Here is an 18,075-nt window from a genome sequence, read left to right on the forward strand (position 1 = left end):
GCATAAGCGTATAGAAAATATCCAGTAGCTGTTCCCTGAAGCGTTCGTCTAGCTATGACAATTGTGTCACAGTTCAACAGCTACCCCTGCTGTATGATTTGTAGAACTGCAGCTACGTCGAATCGTTAGTGTTTAGGAGTAGTTGACAAAACATTAAGATTTTAGCGAAACTTGCAATATTCCCATGATTGTATAAGTTTGTTTGTTTTGATTTCAACACTCTGTGTCCCAGAGGTTGATTTTTATTTCTTTTTAAAAAATATTTTTTTCCCCTTTGCTAAATGAAGGTCACATTAAAACTGTTGGATATTTTGACACTTTATGTGTTTAAAATGTTATTTGTGTAGAGTTTTGTTTTACCTTGTCCCAGACATCTTTAACCTTTATTTTCACCACAGAATGCTAAACACGTTTCATTATTTGGGTGGCATAAATGACACTGTGTTGGAAATATTCATCTTCAGATAAAATAATTATTATTTTTTTAAACCATATAATGCATTTATGTCCATTGTTGTATATTCTTGCAAATTGTCCACAAAGTGCTGTAATGGACCCTTTATTATTTTCAGTTAATTTAACTACTCCTGCCATTTGGAAAAAAAAAAAAAAAAAGTGGTAACACTTTAGAATAGGGAACATTAATAGTTAGTAAGGTAGTTGTTAAGTTTAGGTATGGGGTTGATTAAGGGATCTAAAATATGGTTATGCAGAATAAGGCATTAATTTGTGCTTTATACAGTAAGTACTAATAAACAGCCAATAGGCTAATAATATTCATGCTAATAAGCAACTAATTTACAGATAAAATTTGGTACTTAAAATAGAGTGCTACCAAAAGGGGGGGGGGGGGGGGGGGGGGGGGGGGGGAGGGGGGGGGGGGGGGGGGGGGGGGGGTGGGGGGGGGGGGGGGGGGGGGGGGGGGGGGAGGGGGGGGGGGGGGGGGGGGGGGGGGGGCACAAGATAATTGAAGAAATTGTTTTTAGATGAAGATAACTTTATATAATAGGTTTACAAAATGGATTCACTGCATTAAATGTTTCTGCAATTTAAATGAGCTGTCCACCAAATCACAGCAGTCATTATGAACGTGTATAAACAAAACTGAAAGAAATAAAATGAAGAAAGAATAAAGCAATCAAAATTATGATCAGTCAGTATATTAACAGGTAAACATTTAAGAAATGATTTATCTATTTAAATAAACACAGCTGTGTTCTGCTTGAGTTGAGTGAATCTGTCAGGTTAAACTTTCCCCATCTCAACAGTGTAATAAACTGCAGGGCTCCATGTGTTGGCATGGACTGAATGTGAACAGACAGGCTTGACATGAAACTGCCTGACTGCTTATCAGAGCCAGACTGCGCAGACACCTTTAGAGCCCTCTGAGACACTCTTTTCAATCTACGAGAGGCTATGAAAAGCAAAGTGAAAGCTGGCCAAAGAACTGCTGCCAAAGCAAATGACCGCAGTCCTGAACCTTGCACACACTGTGACAGTTTCTCCCAGTTACAGAGCGTGTTATCAGTGATCTCTCTTCTACTTTCCAAAGACCCCATCCTTAATGTATCCCCCACTTTTCAAATCCTTCTTGTGACCCTGTCTGTGAGGAGATTGGAGTACTTTTTTTTTTGTTTTGTACCCACACTTCACTCTTCTAGTGTAATGATTGAGGTATACATGACTGAACATAACTCATCTCATTACATAAATACATTGAGGTCATCTAAACAGCAGATTTATTTTTAGATGTTATTTATCATCCTCTGCAGTTGAGCAATTGTGTACACTCTTTTATATAACTTTTCTAGATCAGTGTTCACATGCATTGTGTTTGTTGTGGCAGAGTGAAAATGTCTGTTGTTTCCTATCATTCCATAAAATCAACCTTTGGTTTGCTTTAAGGAGGGTTTCTGATGCCTCCAAATAATCAAATAATTATTCATTTATTTCATAGCGGTATAGCTACAGGTATATCCATGTACAAAACCCCATCTATACTACAGGTATGTCAGACAATATGTGTGATATTATAAAGGTTGTTTGGCAAATTAAATACATGATTAAATTAGTATTTTTTTCCCCACTGAATATTAGAGAAACTTTTCAATTAAACTGAATTATTTTATTGAAAAAAAAAAAAAACTATAAATAATATATTGCTTTACCATCCTTAGTGAGCAAGATAAATGTGACAGTGGGAAGGAAAAAATCCACAAAACTATGCAGATTTTGTTTACATTTCTTACTATTAACAATTTTGTATTTGCTTTTTTTTTTTTTTTTTTTTAGAAAATATAGTAAGAATGTATGGACTTTTCAAAAAGAAAACAAAATTGAGATGTTGGTTTAAAAAGATGTTTAATCTTGTTATCTTTGTTATATTGTTATCACTGGAATAAAATAATCACAAACAGTATGACTAATGATTTATTGAATCATTAGTGTTTTTAAACCTGCTTTTAAGGAATATGAATAGTGAGGTGCTTTACAAATAAAACTATCTTGACTAATGTTTAATTCTAAATCAATATTTAATGAATTATGCATAATCTAAAAAAAAAAAAAATTCACTCATTCACAACAGTTCATACTTCTCCATCAGTGATGTCTAGCTCCATGTCTTGTCTAGACACCCTTCCCAGACGGGTTTTTGTTCGAGGCTTACACATGGGCCAGACTGGTGACCCCCTGCCAACTTCATTCCCATAGCCTCTCTCTCTCTCTCTCTCTCTCTCTCTCTCTCTCTCTCTCTCTCTCTCTCTCTCTCTCTCTCTCTCTCTCTCTCTCTCTAACCCTCCCTCCCTCTCTTCCTCCTCCTCCTATTCCTCTTTGCTCTATCAGCTGATGCCTGAAAATGCCACTGCTGGCCAGGAAGTGCTCAAGAAAATAAAAACGAAAGCGCACAGAAGCTTCAGGACAACATGCGCTAATGCTCCGGATACTCTCGGACGTTGGTTAGGTTAGTGCATCGAATACATTAGAGGTTAAGTTTACAGATGATTTTTGTTATTTTGAACTGTTTCAGATGTGATTGTGGGCTAGCGATTCAGAGTTAACGTTAGCAGCCCTCGCGTAAACATTGCGCCGTTTCACGCTGCTCTTTAGCTTCCCAAAACAAAACTCAAACTGAAAACAGCCACTTAAAGAAACGAAAGATTTTACACACACAGCTCGTATAATTTAACTTACTCTAACGTTAGTGGTTTTTAGCTTTACCCAGAACTCTTTTGCAGTTTGACACACCTACTAACCACAAATAATACAACAAATGAAAAAAAAGCTTAAAAAAAAACTTTATGAAAAAACTCTTTATCAACACACTTAACCCACCTATGTATCTCATACTTTCATGTAATATCTTTGCATATCTAAATGCTTCAAATTAAAGTCGTTTAGAAATATACAACTTGTCTTAACTTTATAAAATTAATGTCAAGAGTTTTACACTTTTCTTCACTACCACTGCTGTAACGCTAACTTAATAGAAATCATGTGTTATGTGCATGAATTTATTACTATAATCAAATTTACCACCCCATCCTTTGATATTCAAAAATTCAAAACAGCTAATGAAATTGGAAATATATACAGAAAAGTACATGTGGTCAATTGTGATATTAGAAAAGCTTTTAAATATCTGCTGATTCATTTGATACAAGTTCTGTCATTTAACATGATAACAAATTTCTGATTTAGAAAAATTACACTAATTGTTTTGCGCAGAGTCAAACTTCTGTCACCTGAGGGTTTTGTTCATGTACAGTTCATCCCTGTAGCTCATTTATAATCAGTTAAACTGCTGGTTACAACACATCTTGTGTTACAAACACTTCCTGCTCTCCTCTACTGTTATTGTACTAAAATATGCTTCTTTTAGTGGTTCACACCACATTTTTTGACTCTTCTTTCACCATCATCAGCATTTGCATTTATTTGACTTCATGACAAAGCCTGTTTGTGTTCTTTGCCTCATGCTTCTTTAGATGACGTGATCTGCTGTCTGGCAGGTAAAAAATAAGGAAGAGGAGAAGATGGCACATCAGGGCAGCGGACAGGCCTGGGGAAAACTTGTGAAAGTCGACAAATCTCTGGGTTCAGAGATATTGCTTATAAATAGAGAATGCACGGTGGGAAGAAAAAAAGGTGTGCTCAGCATCAACTCTAATAATGTGTTTGATCATGTTAGTTACTCAGTCTTGTTTTTCTTCATCACAGACTCTTCTGTGACTGTCTAGTTTTACCTATTAAGTTTATTAGTTATTACTTTTTTTCTTAACCATCAAGAAGATAATCAGTCTGAAGCAGTGTCTGTGTGTATTCAGCGAGCCCATGCCTTTCACAATGCTCTCTTTAATTCAGCAAATGAACCCCCACCCCAATAATAACAAAGGCGTCTATTGAAGACATGCTCTTGGAATATTAAGTAGTTTTTTGTGTTGTGGTGGTGTGCAGGGGAAGGTCTGTCTGGTTTTGAAGACTGTCTGTTTTCCTGCTTTAATTAATATTATTAATCCATGTGTTTCTTTGGTTCTGCATGCTTCACAGTAACATTCGACACTGGTTATTAGCAGAACTGATACGCTTCATTACTATAATAGTGTCATTTTTAACCTTACATCACATCACGCCACACTATACTTAATTTAAGACTTGCATGCCTAATGTGTCTGAGCGAGAAAGTAATGGGCCAGTTCAGGAAGAGAAAAGGTGCTTGATGAAAAGAGGAGCGTGCTTTATTAAAGTCGACATAAAATGCGTTTGCAACCAATTTTACTTCAGTAATGTCACCTATTTTAAAGGGAAGCAGAATATTAAATAAAATCATAGAGTGTCCTATTTGCCTTTCCCATTTATCCACACTCTTGTAGACAAAGCAACTTACATTGCAAAGTATGTGTTTATCATTTCATGTATTCCCTGAGAATCGAGTCCATGACTTTGGTTTGGTGCTAGAAAAAAAACACTTTACTGCTACTATTACTATTGTTATTATTAATAATAATATTTATTTTATTTGTTTGTTTATTTGCCTTACAGTAGTGAGACTTTTGGAAATTTCACAATTATTATTAATGGTCCTAAAATTCATTTTCTTCATGCTTTTCTCATTTGAGCTAAAACCTGCATTTTTGTAAAGCATTTTTGCAGATTTGTGTAAAGGCTTAGGCTGGCATTGGAGACAGGGCCTGAAAGCTTAAAGGTGACATCTGTTTAAAGATGCTATATGTCATAACCTCACAGATATATTTTCTTCATAGATTGTGACCTCTCATTCCCGGCTAATAAACTGGTCTCAGGGAATCATTGCAAAATCACTCAAGATCAGAACTCAGGAAAGGTGTGGCTGGAGGACATGAGGTAGGACCACTTGTTTGACATCATGAAGTCCTTCTTGTAAGAAATAAGCTATAATACACGGACATGGATTGTTGAATAATTTCACGCCAATATCATGCTCCTGCTCGTTCCCTCTTTTTGTATACATAGTTTATACTAATATACTGTATATATAGTATTAGTATAAACTATATTTTATTAGCAGACCTGCTAATCTGTATGCATTTTGCGTAGCGGCTATGCATTTTGACCTCAAAGTACGCTGTTACGATTTGTCACTCTAAACTACGCAAAAAATCTAGTGACGCCCTGTCCACTCGCAGTATTCAAAACAAGCAACATTTGTAGTTGGAAAATAAATGTGACATATGTAGAATTTTAAACCTACAAGTAAGTGTGTTTATATGATAGCACTAACTGTAAAGTGTAATGGGGTAATCAAAATAGCTTTTTTACTCAATTAGTCTTTTGTACTTTTTATTATTTTCATTTTTAGTTTAGTAACTTTAACTTCTGCTTTAAAAGATTTTTTGTTGTTGTTGTTTTTAGATTGCAATGTTACAATGTAATGTGATTTTTAACCCTTTTTTTGCACATAATATTTACCTACATTCACTTTATTTGTTAAATCTAAATACAAAATACATAGATATATAGGCTACCGTATACCGCAAATCAGCCCAAAAAATATAGAGATATGACTTTTTGCTCATATCGCCCAGCCATATGCAGAAGTGTACTGGAGTTTTAATCAAAGTGTACTGGAGTTTTCTTTTTTTAAATAGTATAAAAAAAAAAAACACCTAATTAGCAAAAATTAACTAAACTGTAAAAACCTGTAAACAGTAAACCAGTAAACTGTTTAGCCACGCTGATGGTGCTCAAAAAAATTTCCAAAGTTGGCAGGTCTGTATTAGTATATGAAGTATATATTAGTGAATATCATATATGATAAAATACAGATAAAAACGTCATTGTCTAACAATAGTTTATATACCAAAAAAATTTGTCAGGCATATTTAGAACAAGAATCATTAATGACATTAAAAGACTAAGATCACAGTGCAACAAAATACAGTATAATACAGTGTAACTATTATTATTAATATTAATTTGGAAGACTGATGTATAACGATGATGCTACAGTTTATCATATAGATGTATAAAAAAGAAATTAATTATGGGCAGTTGGTGTTAATTCTTTTAAGATCTTTTAAGTTTTTGCAAATTGAGTGACTTGTAATTACATTAGTAAGTGAATTCAGTTAATGACATGCTTCGCCCTGCAGCAAATATATATCCAATTCCCTCATGACATTTAATCTTTGCTTTGGTGAATAATTAATTGTAATTTGGTTAATAGTCAGTTGATGGAGATCTACTAGTCGATCTGTGTCTGTAGTGACTGTGTCTCCCATGTATTTGATTGTATGCCAGCTCATCAATGCTGCTGTAAATTTCCATCCAGCTAATTAAGTGAATGTCTGTTAGACAGTCAATATGCTGGGTGTTTTACGCAGTGCTTAGTCAGCATGATGGAAATGGCAAGTTTCCCTCCCTCCTTTCTCATTATCCTTTCTTGTACAACTTTCCCTTTGCTATTTTTAACAAGGCTTTAACTAGGGACTTTATTCTGTCTGTATTCATTATGATCTGTTTGTTTCCGTCAGCACCAATGGAACAGTGGTCAACATGTCCAAAGTGGTGAAGAAACAGATGCATTTACTGCAGAATGGGGATATCATTCACTTTGTGTACAGGAAGAATGAGCCAGAGCATAGTAAGTTTTCACATTTGTTATATATCACACAGTTTCGGTTGCATAGTTGCATCCTAACAGATGATGCAGGTTAGCCACATCACTCATCTATTTTTGGTTTTGCAGACATCGCTTACGTTTATCAGGCCATCAGGCCACAGGAAAGTGCCTCACAGGATGTTGAAGGTAAATACTAAATGTAATGTTTTATACAGATATTCCTGTACTATAATAATAGTTTTGCTATTGCCTGCCTAAGTGAGGCCAGCAGAAAAAGAAAGTTGTTTCAAAACAAGTGCATGTTACTACATTTTGAAGAGAAGTTATGGAAACAAGCATTTTTCTCCTTTGGAAAAGCATGCACAGATGAATTATTCACAATAACATGAGAAAAGTAAGGATTAGGATCAGTTTTGATTTCATGAAATCCCAGTTTCATCCCCATGCAATTTCTGTAAATTCGAGTTTTCTCTTTGGGATCTCCATAGACGCTGGAAGAGAAGAAGATTCAGATCTGACGGAAACCGAGAGTGAACCAGCACCAGTAGAGCCTGTTATTGTGAAGCCTCTACCTCAGTCTGGGCATGAGGATCCTCAGCCATCTACCTCCAGCTCTTCCTTACACTTCTACGACATGCCATTATCTACCTGCTCTGGTGATTACAAGTTGCAAGTTGCTTTTGATAAGAAAGTGATGAGTATATAAATGAAAATGCATTGTCTTTCTGTGCTGCTGTTCATCTATGAATTGAGTTATTTACACATTTAAGGCCTGTTCAGACAGTTTTAGAAATCATTTTAGATTTAAAAGGATAGCAAGCAAGTCTACACTGCAACTGTAACAATAATGGCACAGAGGAACAACATGGTTGGAATCACTTTTTCTAACTGCTGAACGATTAAAACCTTGGCAGCCAATCAGAATCCATCCTGCTTTAAAGAGCAGTGTGCACTTATAATAAACAGAATCTTATAATGAGTTACTGTGGACACTGATATAGTTATCATTTTCTTTACCTTTATAGTTAACATTTTTGGTGTAAACCAGCCTTTACATACTCAAAAAATGCCTAAAAAATGTATATGCCTGTATGCAACATTTAGCAGATGTGTCTCCAAAGAAGAGCCCAGTGAGTTCTTCGGTTATTCGTAAAGGAGAATCCGAGATGACTGCATCAGCAGGGAGCCCTGGGGAGCCGCTCATGAATCACACTCGCGTGAAGTGGACCTGTTGGACTGAAGGAGGGCAACAGATGGAGCCAGAGGTGGAAATGCAGAGGAAAAGAAGAAAAACTGACAAAGGTAATGTAACACAAAGTTTTGGTAAAATGAATAAATGTGACGAGTTGCAAATAATTTATGATTTCTGTCTATTTTGTGTGGACTAAGCATCTGTATTCACTAACATGACATGTTTCAGACCACTTTGAAAGAGTTTAGAAGTGTTTTATGCTTTTGATGGTTTAAGATTGCACTACCGTTCAAAAATTTGTCATGCTCACCAAGGCTGCATTTTATTTGATCAAAAATACAGTAAAAACTGTAATATTGTGATATATTATTACAGTTTAAAATAACTGTTTTCTATTTCACTGCATTAAAATGTAATTTATTCCTGTGATGGCAACGCTGAGTTTTCAGCAGCCATTACTCCAGTCTTCAGTGTCACATGATCCTTCTAATCACTGTAATATGCTGATGTGGTTCTTAAGTAACATTTCTTATTATTATCAATGTTGAAAACAGTTGTGCTGCTTAATATTTAGATAAAACCGTGATAATTGTTTTCAAGATTCTTTGATGAATAGAAAGTTGAAAAGAACTGAATTTATTTGAAAAATATTTTTTTTTACATTATAAATGTCTTTATTGTCACTTTTGAGGCATCTTTGCTAAACAAAAATAATTTCTTTAAAACAATGACAACTTGTTGACTGTTGAAGTGTATACTGATTTAAACATGCATTTCAGAACTGTCCTAGAATGTGAACACTTTCAAATGTAATGTTTATGTCTGTATCTATCTGTCTGGCAGATGATCAGAAGGGGTATGGATCTTCTCACAGTGACTCTGCTCAGGTTCCTCTCAGAGGAGCAGCAGGGAAAGAGAAAGCTGAAGGAGCCACAACAGACAAAATGGAAGAATCCCTCACATGCATTGTCTGCCAGGACCTGCTGCATGACTGTGTCAGGTCAGTCCAGTGTGAACAAATCAACACTTACACCCGAATGGACATGTTGGCTGAGTGGAAATCCATTAGTTGTTATACTAATTAAAGGAGGATTTGAAATGTGTGTGTCTCTGTACAGTCTTCAGCCCTGCATGCATACTTTTTGTGCTGCCTGTTATTCTGGCTGGATGGAGCGGTCCTCCCTCTGCCCCACCTGCCGATGTCCTGTGGAGAGGATCCGGAAAAACCACATCCTCAACAACCTGGTGGAGGCTTACCTTCTCCAGCACCCAGGTACACTGGTAACTCCCCAGTGATAACACGTTTAAATTCTTTAGAAATAAATATGTTATTACACTTACTATCGAAGAGGTCTACATTACATATTTTTAAAGAAGAAAGAGAAACTACAGGCCTAGACAACGGATCAGAAAAACTGCTTTGAATGATTCTTAAACCAGTGGGTATAGCATTGCGTACTTTATCATAACCTTTTATTGTAATTTTAACTCTATATTTATCATTAAAATGACGAGATAAGATAAATACCCATTTTCATCTAATAAATCATGAATAAATATCATTTTCCAAAAAAGCAGTACTTATTTATGAAAATTTGAAATGAATTTTGAAAAGATCAAGATCACATCTTAAAACAAATTCAAGGTCACCAATATTTTTGAAAATATGATTAGGAATATGGTACCATATTGAGTGTGGCTTTGCTATTATATTTTAATATATAATTTTAACATTTACTCCTGTGATGGCAAAGTTGAATTTTCAGCAGCCAATATTCAAGTCTTTAATGTCACATGATGCTTCAGAAATCATTCTAATATTCAAAAATGACTAGGGGTGTAACGATACGTGTACCGTGTACCGAACGGTTCCCGGGCAAATTCCAAATTGAAGTGATCTACACTTTTCGTGATTATTTTGATGAATAGAAAGTTTAAAAGAACAGCATTTATCCGCAAAAGATTTTTATATAGTTATATATGTCACTTTAGATCGATTTCATCTTTCCTTGTGGATCTTTTTTTTTTGGTCAATAAAAATAAAAACCATACTGACACTGGGCTTTTGAAATTTCTGAAAAAAAAATATATATATATTTTTGGGGATCATAGAGAAGTGTCGGAGTGAAGATGATTTGCGCAGCATGGATGCCCGAAACAAGATCACGCAGGACATGCTGCAGCCAAAGGTGGAACGCTCCTTCTCGGATGAGGAGGGCAGTTCAGACTATCTGTTTGAGCTCTCAGACAATGACAGCGACATTTCTGACTTGAGGTGAACGACTGTTATCCATTCAGAATCTTGTATTACTTGAAGTAGAACTTTAAAGAAAGGAAAATCCAGTTATCGGTAGAGTTTTGTTTCTTATTAAATGTTAGCTGAAACTGTGATTCTCTTGCTTGGATCTTAAAATAGTAGATTCTGTCAAGTATTGAAGTGATTACTAAAACACACCCTGATCTACCATGTTTGTTCACAGTCAGCCCTATATGATGTGTCGGCAGTGTCCAGGTTATCGGAAGGAGCTTAGCGCTGCCCCGTGGCTCTGTGAGGCCGCTCAATCAGAAGGGCCAGCTAAAGTGCCTGGAGACGGCCCCTCCACATCCTCTGACACCTCCACAGGTTATAGTTCGAGTCTAGACAATGCATTTACACAACAACAGACACATCCATGCAATTCTTCATATGTTTAAATCCACCTTATTCCTTCCGCAGCTCCTCAGGAGTTCAGATGTCCTCCTCAGGGCAGTCACCTCATTTGCTCCTGCTGCCTGCAGCCCATGCCCGACCGACGCTTGGAGCACCTCCCCCCTCAGATGTCCCCGCAGCACTGTGAGTGATCCTGACACCTGTCCATCAGTGTTCTCGGGCCTCCTGGAGTCACCTGCTGATTTGTTGTCTGTTCCTTTGGCCAGGTATGGTGTGCCAGAAGCCTTTCTGTCATGTGTACTGGGGCTGCCAGCGGATCGGCTGTCACGGCTGCCTAGCACGTTTCAGTGGTAGGTTTCTGAGCAGTTAAGCTTTCTGTATAATATTTTTCTGACTGTCTTTATTATTTTATGATAACGATTATTATTTCTCTTTACAGAACTTAACCTTAATGATAAATGTCTGGATGGAGTTTTTAATGGCAATCAATATGAGTCTGAAGTCCTTCAGGTTTGTTTGCTCATACTTCGAACTCATATTCATACATGGAATCACGGTTATTTTATTATTATTTATACACTATGATAGTATTTATTAGTAATTGTGCTATATGCTTTTGTCTTTTTTGGTTATAATTATTTCTTTTATTTTTTGGGGGTTTTTGGTGTTCTGTTTTTATTTCCATTTATGTCATTTTAGCATTTCAACTAGCTGCAAGGCAAAAAATTTCTTTTTAACTCCCGGGTTTTTTTTTTTTTTTTTTTTATTTCTAGGAAAATCTTTTTTTATTCAACATTTTTTTTTTCTTTTAATTTTAATTAATGTTTTTATTTGATTTTAAAACAATTATTTAAATAGAATTTACTTTAAATGAACTACTACATTTTGCATCCCACTTGGAATCCCAGCCCTCGGTTATCTTTGCATGGGCAAGCTCACATTTTCTTTAGAAAATATAAAAACCTAGTTTTCATTCTAATTACTACCAGGAGGATATTTTACCAACACAAATCCCAGTTTTAAATTGAAGTATTTGTTAGAATTTGACTTGTATAATTCTTGAGCTGTAAGCTGTTGTTTATTTCTGCTTTTTGTGGTAGAATTATTTGACTTCTCGAGGAATGAGCTGGAGGCATATGCTGCAGGAAGCACTCCAGGCTGTACAGCAGGGCCTGTACCAGCTCTCCGGTAACTTGGCTTTGCTCATGTTAAGAAATGTTGAGGGTCAGGCACAGGTTGAAGTAAGGGTGGTTGATACAAAAAAAAAAAAAAAAACACAATATGTCTAAATTTTTGGGGGGATACATTATCTTTATCACATTATGCATATTACCATGGAAGAGAGATGGATACTTATACATCAAGGAGATCTTTCTTAGCTTTTTGTCTTTTCTGCTGAACACAAAGTAATTGGAAGCCTCATTTCCTAGCATGTGTTCTAATCGTAATATTATTTATACCAGGTGACATCGTCGTTGGCTTATCGTTTCACTATACCGCTCATAAAGAAACTGAATGTCTATGCATCAGTTATGTAGTACTGTTTCACTGAAGACTACTGTATCTCAGGTAAATGACCCTGTGTAATTCACTGTTGTTTATCTGTGCATGTATTTCAGATTACAGAATCACTGCCAACGCTTTCCTGTGCTACTGCTGTGGACTTCGCACTTTTAGAGAGCTTGCGTACAAATACAGAGAGCATATTCCTGCACCAGAGCTCCCAGGTAACACAAAGCTCATATCAGTGAAGTGATGTCTGGCCAAGTATGGTGTCCTGTACTCGGAATTGGTATTGAGGGTGGAAGAGAGCGCTGGTTATTCACTCCCCCCACCGACAATTCCTTTCAGACACGAGACTCGAACCCACGACTTTCCGGATACAAGTCCGACTCTCTAACGATTTAGGTCACGACTGCCCCATATTAGCGTCACAGTGTTAATTTCATGCCCCTCTGCTGTAGGTAGACATAAAGCCAAATATATAAAACTACAGATTTAATAAAAAAGTATTTTTGTATGCAGTAACTAGTATTTATTTTTTTTTTATTTTTTTTACAGATTCTGTGACCACCAGACCAAACTGTTACTTTGGACGCAACTGTCGGACTCAAGTGAAAGCACACCACGCTTTGTAAGTGCAAAACCAGTTCTTCATGGAAAACTTTAAAGTTAATTTTAAAATGAATCTCGTGTCTTTCCAATCTAATTCAATTTAAATTTAAAAGTACTTTTTGGCATGATTATGTTCATGTGCAAAAGCATTAAAACAGATCCATCCCATCCTTGTGACCACACCAATGTCCATCCTGTGAAGCTGTCATACTTTAGTCCACCAAGAGAGAGGGCAGCATTTATGTACAGTAGTGTCAGCCCCGCACTACAACAACATAGGCCTTTCGCTTAGGAAATTCTCAATTTATATCAGGGTTTTCTTAATTCACCCTTCCACAAACAAAGGCTTAAAAAGATCTTAAACATAGTCAGAAAGTCTGAAATTCATAAAGTTATGGCATTAACTGTTGCCTTTCAACTTCAAAATATATCTTCCTCAAGCCTGAGTATCTTCCTCAGTATTGTTGTATTGGTTTCCAATATATCTAAACATCAATTCAATATACCTTTATTTGAGAGGCAAAGTTAACAAAGTCTTTTGTTATGCGAAATTGATCAAAATAACGTGGAGTTTATGATTAAAACAAATAGATATCTATCAGTGGTGTATGAAAACTTTTTGTACCTTTGATTTATCTTGATTTTTCTCGCCCCCATTGGTAGATATTTTTTCTTGTATTAATCATAAACTGAATTTATTTTGATCAATTTCTTTAAATATGTAAGAATTCTTTCGACCAATTTGCAGAGCTATTCAGTTTTTTTGTCACCAAAATTAAATAACAGTTGGATCATTAAGTTGTTGTTGTATTTTCAAACTTTGAAGTGTTGCTAATAAAAAAGACCATATTGATGTCTTGTGTTCCATTCAGTTTATTCCGTAAATTGTCTTTACTTGGTCTTAAATTTTACCTTCATAAAACCTGAGTAATGTCACTATCATAATATGATAATCATACTCAACAATCAAATGCAGAATGACATGCAATGGACAACACTGAATCATAATCAGTCATTTTGTTTCTCCTCTTTCAGGAAATTCAATCACATATGTGAGCAGACGCGTTTTAAGAACTAAAGCTGGAGGACCGTCGCTTGATTTGACAGCAGTCGTTTCTCAGCAGCTTCATTATTAGCCTGCTTTGGGTAATGGATTCTGCTGGCAGGCACGTGTGTGACCTCTTTACTCCTCTAGATCGGAACTCTTACATATGACAAAGTCAATCAGATGATGATAAACCCAATCATCCTTGAGGTTATGGCTCACAGCATGTGGAAACATCTGCTCTGGATCTGCACTGGTGTTGAAACGACACTAGTTTACATGATGTATGACGTCACTATTCAGTATGCACACTTCCTATCACATTATGCATATTACCATGGAAGAAGCATGGATACTTATACACATGGAGAGCTTTCTTTACAAGCTTTTTGTCTTTTCTGCTGCCACAAAGTAAGTGGAACCTCATTTCCTACATGTTTCTAATCGTGATATATATATTATACCGGTGTAACATCGGCGTTGGCTTATCGTTTCACTATACCAATCATAAAGAAACTGAAGTGTCTTTGCAAATCCGTTTATGTAGTACTAGTTTCATGCACTGAAGGACTACTGTACTCGCAGGTAAATGACCCGGTGTAATTCACTGTTGTTTATCTGTGCATGTATGTTCAGATTACGAATCACCTTGCCAAACGCCTTTCCTGTGCTAACTGCTGTGGACTTCGCACTTTTTAGAGAGCTTGCATACAAATATAGAGAGCATATTCCTGCACCAGAGCCTGCCAGGTAACACAAAGCTCATATCAGTGAAGTGATGTACTGGCCAAAGCATGTGTTGTCCGGTACTCAGAATGGTATTGAGGGTGGAAGAGAGCGCTGGTTTATTCACCTCGGGGCCCCCCCCCCCCCACCCGCAATTCCTGTCAGAACCTGAGACTCGAACCCATGACTTTCGGGATACAAGTCCGACTTCTAACGATTTAGGTCATGACTGCCCCATATGAGCCGTCACAGTGTTATTTCATGCCCCTGCTGTCTACGAGGTAGACATAAAGCCAAATATATAAAACTACAGATTTAATAAAAAAGTATTTTTGTATGCAGTAACTAGTATTTATTTTTTTTTTATTTTTTTTACAGATTCTGTGACCACCAGACCAAACTGTTACTGGGGACGCAACTGTCGGACTCAAGTGAAAAGCACACCACGCTTAGTTTGTAAGTGCAAAAACCAGTTCTTCATGGAAAACTTTAAAGTTAATTTTAAAATGAATCTCGTGTCTTTCCAATCTAATTCAATTTAAATTTAAAAGTACTTTTTGGCATGATTATGTTCATGTGCAAAGCATTAAACAGATCCATCCATCCTTGTGACCACAATGTGTCCATCCTGTGAAGCTGTCATACTTTAGTCCACCAGTAGAGGGCAGCATTTATGTACAGTAGTGTCAGCCCCGCAGTACAACAACATAGGAAATTCTCAATTTATATCAGGGTTTTCTTAATTCACCCTTCCACAAACAAAGGCTTAAAAAGATCTTAAACCATAGCAGAAAGTCTGAAATTCATAAAGTTATGGCATTAAATGTTGCCTCAACTTCAAAATATATCTTCCTCAAGCTGAGTATCTTCCTCAGTATTTTTGTATTGGTTTCCAATAATATCTAAACATCAATTCAATATACATTTATTTGAGAGGCAAATTTAACAAAGTCTTGTGTTATGCGAAATTGATCAAAATAAAGTGAGTTTATGAGTTAAAACAAATAAATATCTATCAGTGGTTGTATGAAAACTTGTTTTACCTTTGATGTTTATCTTGATTTTTCTAGCCCCATTGGTAGATATTTTTTCTTGTATTAATCATAAAACTGAGGGGGGGGGGTGGTTTATTTATTTGATCAATTTCTTAAATATGTAAGAATCTTTAGACATTTGCAGAGCTATTCAAGTTTTTTTGTCACAAAATTAAATAAAGTTGTCATTAAGTTGTTGTATTTTCAAACTTTGAAGTGTTGCTAATAAAAGACCATATTGATGTCTTGTGTTCCATTCAGTTTATTCCTTAAATTGTCTTTACTTGGTCTTAAATTTACCTTCATAAAACCTGAGTAATGATCACTATCCTAATATCATAATCATACTCAACAATCAAATGCAGATGACATGCAATGACAACAGTGAATCTTAATCAGTCATTTTGTTTTCTCCTCTCTCAGGAAATTCAATCACATATGTGAGCAGACGCGGTTTAAGAACTAACGCTGGAGGAGCGTCGCTTGATTTGACAGCAGTCGTTTCTCAGCAGCTTCATTAGTAGCCTGCTTCTGGGTAACTGATCTGCTGCAGGCACGTGTGTGACCTCTTTACTCCTCTAGAATGCAACCTTACATATGCAAAGTCAATCAGATGATGATAAACCAATCATCCTTGAGGTATGGCGTCAGCATGTGGAAACATCTGATCTGGATCTGCACTGTGTTGAAACAGACACTAGTTTTCCATGATGTACTGACCGTCACTCTTTCAGTATGCACACTTCATTCCACTATGCTAATGACATGCTTTCATGCTGCATTTCTGCTTATAATTGTGAAACGAGACAATACTGGCAATCACCTTTACATGCAAAAATCTCTTTAGCTTGAACCTTATACACTATACAAAATATATAACTAACCTTTGGTGCCTGAGAATCGACTATGAGTGTTTGTGAGCTTTCTTTGCATATGTCACATACTTCTTCCATTTTAATGTTCTTTCACTATTATTATCATAAACAGAGGGGAAAGCTGCTCAAGTCATTTAAATGCTACTGAGAATATTGAAAATTTATGTTATAAAAAAAGGGATGATCGTGTTTGTCAAGTGCACTAAACTTTCCCATATAAGGTATTCAGCATCAGTAGCTGCATTTTGTTCTTTATTATTTTTCTAATCGGTAAGGGCAGTAAGCCATTTAAAGAAAAGGTGTGTATTTTTTTCCCTCTAACACAAGACTGAGGGTATATCACACTGCAGGGGATAATCAAGTCAAATCTGATTTATAATAAAGGCTTAGATGCTTTCGCACATCTCGATATGATTATGGAAGTTTTGCTTTTGGCTCATGTTCATATGCAAACAAGGCCAGTTTTTAGCTAGACAGTGGATGATGCTTTTCCTAGTGTTTTCCTGTGTAACTAATATATTTTAGTTTTTCTTTTACTTGTAGGATTGGTGATGATATAGGTAGATGGTATGGCCATATAATAGCTGATTAAATATTTTTATATTTTCTGACTGAGCTGTATATTTGGACTAGTAAATTCATTTTTTTTTTCATCTTCCCCAATAAGTTTTATTTCAGTTCTTGTTTAACTTGGTAAACCACATTGGTGTGATCCTTAAAAAAAGTTACCACAGTCAGTCTTTAAAATGTGGCATTAAGCATCAAAGCCACATGAAAGTTCTGAACATTTTACCCTTCAACATTTTTTTTTTTTTTTTAAAAAGCATGAAAAACATTTGTAACTTTTAGAAATACCTGCAAGCAGATATATGTTGTATTTCAGTTCATTGACATGTTTTGTAAATATTTGTATTTTTTTTTTCTTTTTTGCCTTGTGCATGTTTTTGGGTGTGTTGTCCCTCTTACCATGGCATTCTTCAGAGGCTCAAATTAGACTTCCTACAACTCTAGAGGTCAAGCCTCGCCAACCCTCACCAGCCTCAACTGCTTTTTGGGTGGACAAAAGTGCTCAGCACTCTAAAACCTCACAAACTGATCTAATGGCACCTGACAAACAGCCACATTTGCTGGATTTGCTTCATTAGTGAACGTTAAGTTGTGGGTTTTACCCAGGATAAATCACCCTGCTTTACTTTGGAAGTTTGCTTGGGAATGTTTCTACAATTGTGGTTCATGCTTTGGTTGGCAAATTAATGGTTAGTTTTCGCTCTCTTTTATGCATTTGGTAGATGCTTTTACCTAGAGCAACTTTCCCCAAATTGTATCTGTTTGTACATTA

General features: G+C 36.1%; 1 protein-coding gene across 4 annotated transcripts; it reads left to right on the top strand.

The window, feature by feature from the left end:
- Positions 1-2,805: 2,805 nt before the first annotated feature.
- On the top strand, positions 2,806-17,551 carry chfr (checkpoint with forkhead and ring finger domains, E3 ubiquitin protein ligase). Of its 4 annotated transcripts, none has more exons than XM_042753744.1 (18): positions 2,806-2,962; positions 3,987-4,146; positions 5,262-5,361; positions 7,011-7,120; positions 7,226-7,285; positions 7,588-7,755; positions 8,204-8,401; positions 9,135-9,291; positions 9,410-9,564; positions 10,404-10,566; positions 10,772-10,914; positions 11,008-11,124; positions 11,208-11,291; positions 11,381-11,451; positions 12,042-12,129; positions 12,561-12,668; positions 13,003-13,075; positions 16,285-17,551. In XM_042753744.1, the coding sequence occupies exons 2-18, from the start codon at positions 4,035-4,037 to the stop codon at positions 16,325-16,327; spliced, it is 1,950 nt and encodes a 649-aa protein (XP_042609678.1). In that variant the 5' UTR covers positions 2,806-2,962; positions 3,987-4,034; the 3' UTR covers positions 16,328-17,551. The 4 variants fall into 4 exon arrangements, with proteins under 4 accessions (XP_042609678.1, XP_042609677.1, XP_042609685.1 ...); XM_042753743.1 differs by lacking the exon at positions 16,285-17,551 and adding an exon at positions 14,092-14,199; XM_042753751.1 differs by lacking the exon at positions 16,285-17,551 and adding an exon at positions 14,092-14,199 and having other exon boundaries at positions 8,207-8,401.
- Positions 17,552-18,075: the final 524 nt, after the last annotated feature.

This window comes from Cyprinus carpio, chromosome A5 (genome assembly GCF_018340385.1).
Source record: "Cyprinus carpio isolate SPL01 chromosome A5, ASM1834038v1, whole genome shotgun sequence".
NCBI classification, from domain to species: domain Eukaryota; kingdom Metazoa; phylum Chordata; class Actinopteri; order Cypriniformes; family Cyprinidae; genus Cyprinus; species Cyprinus carpio.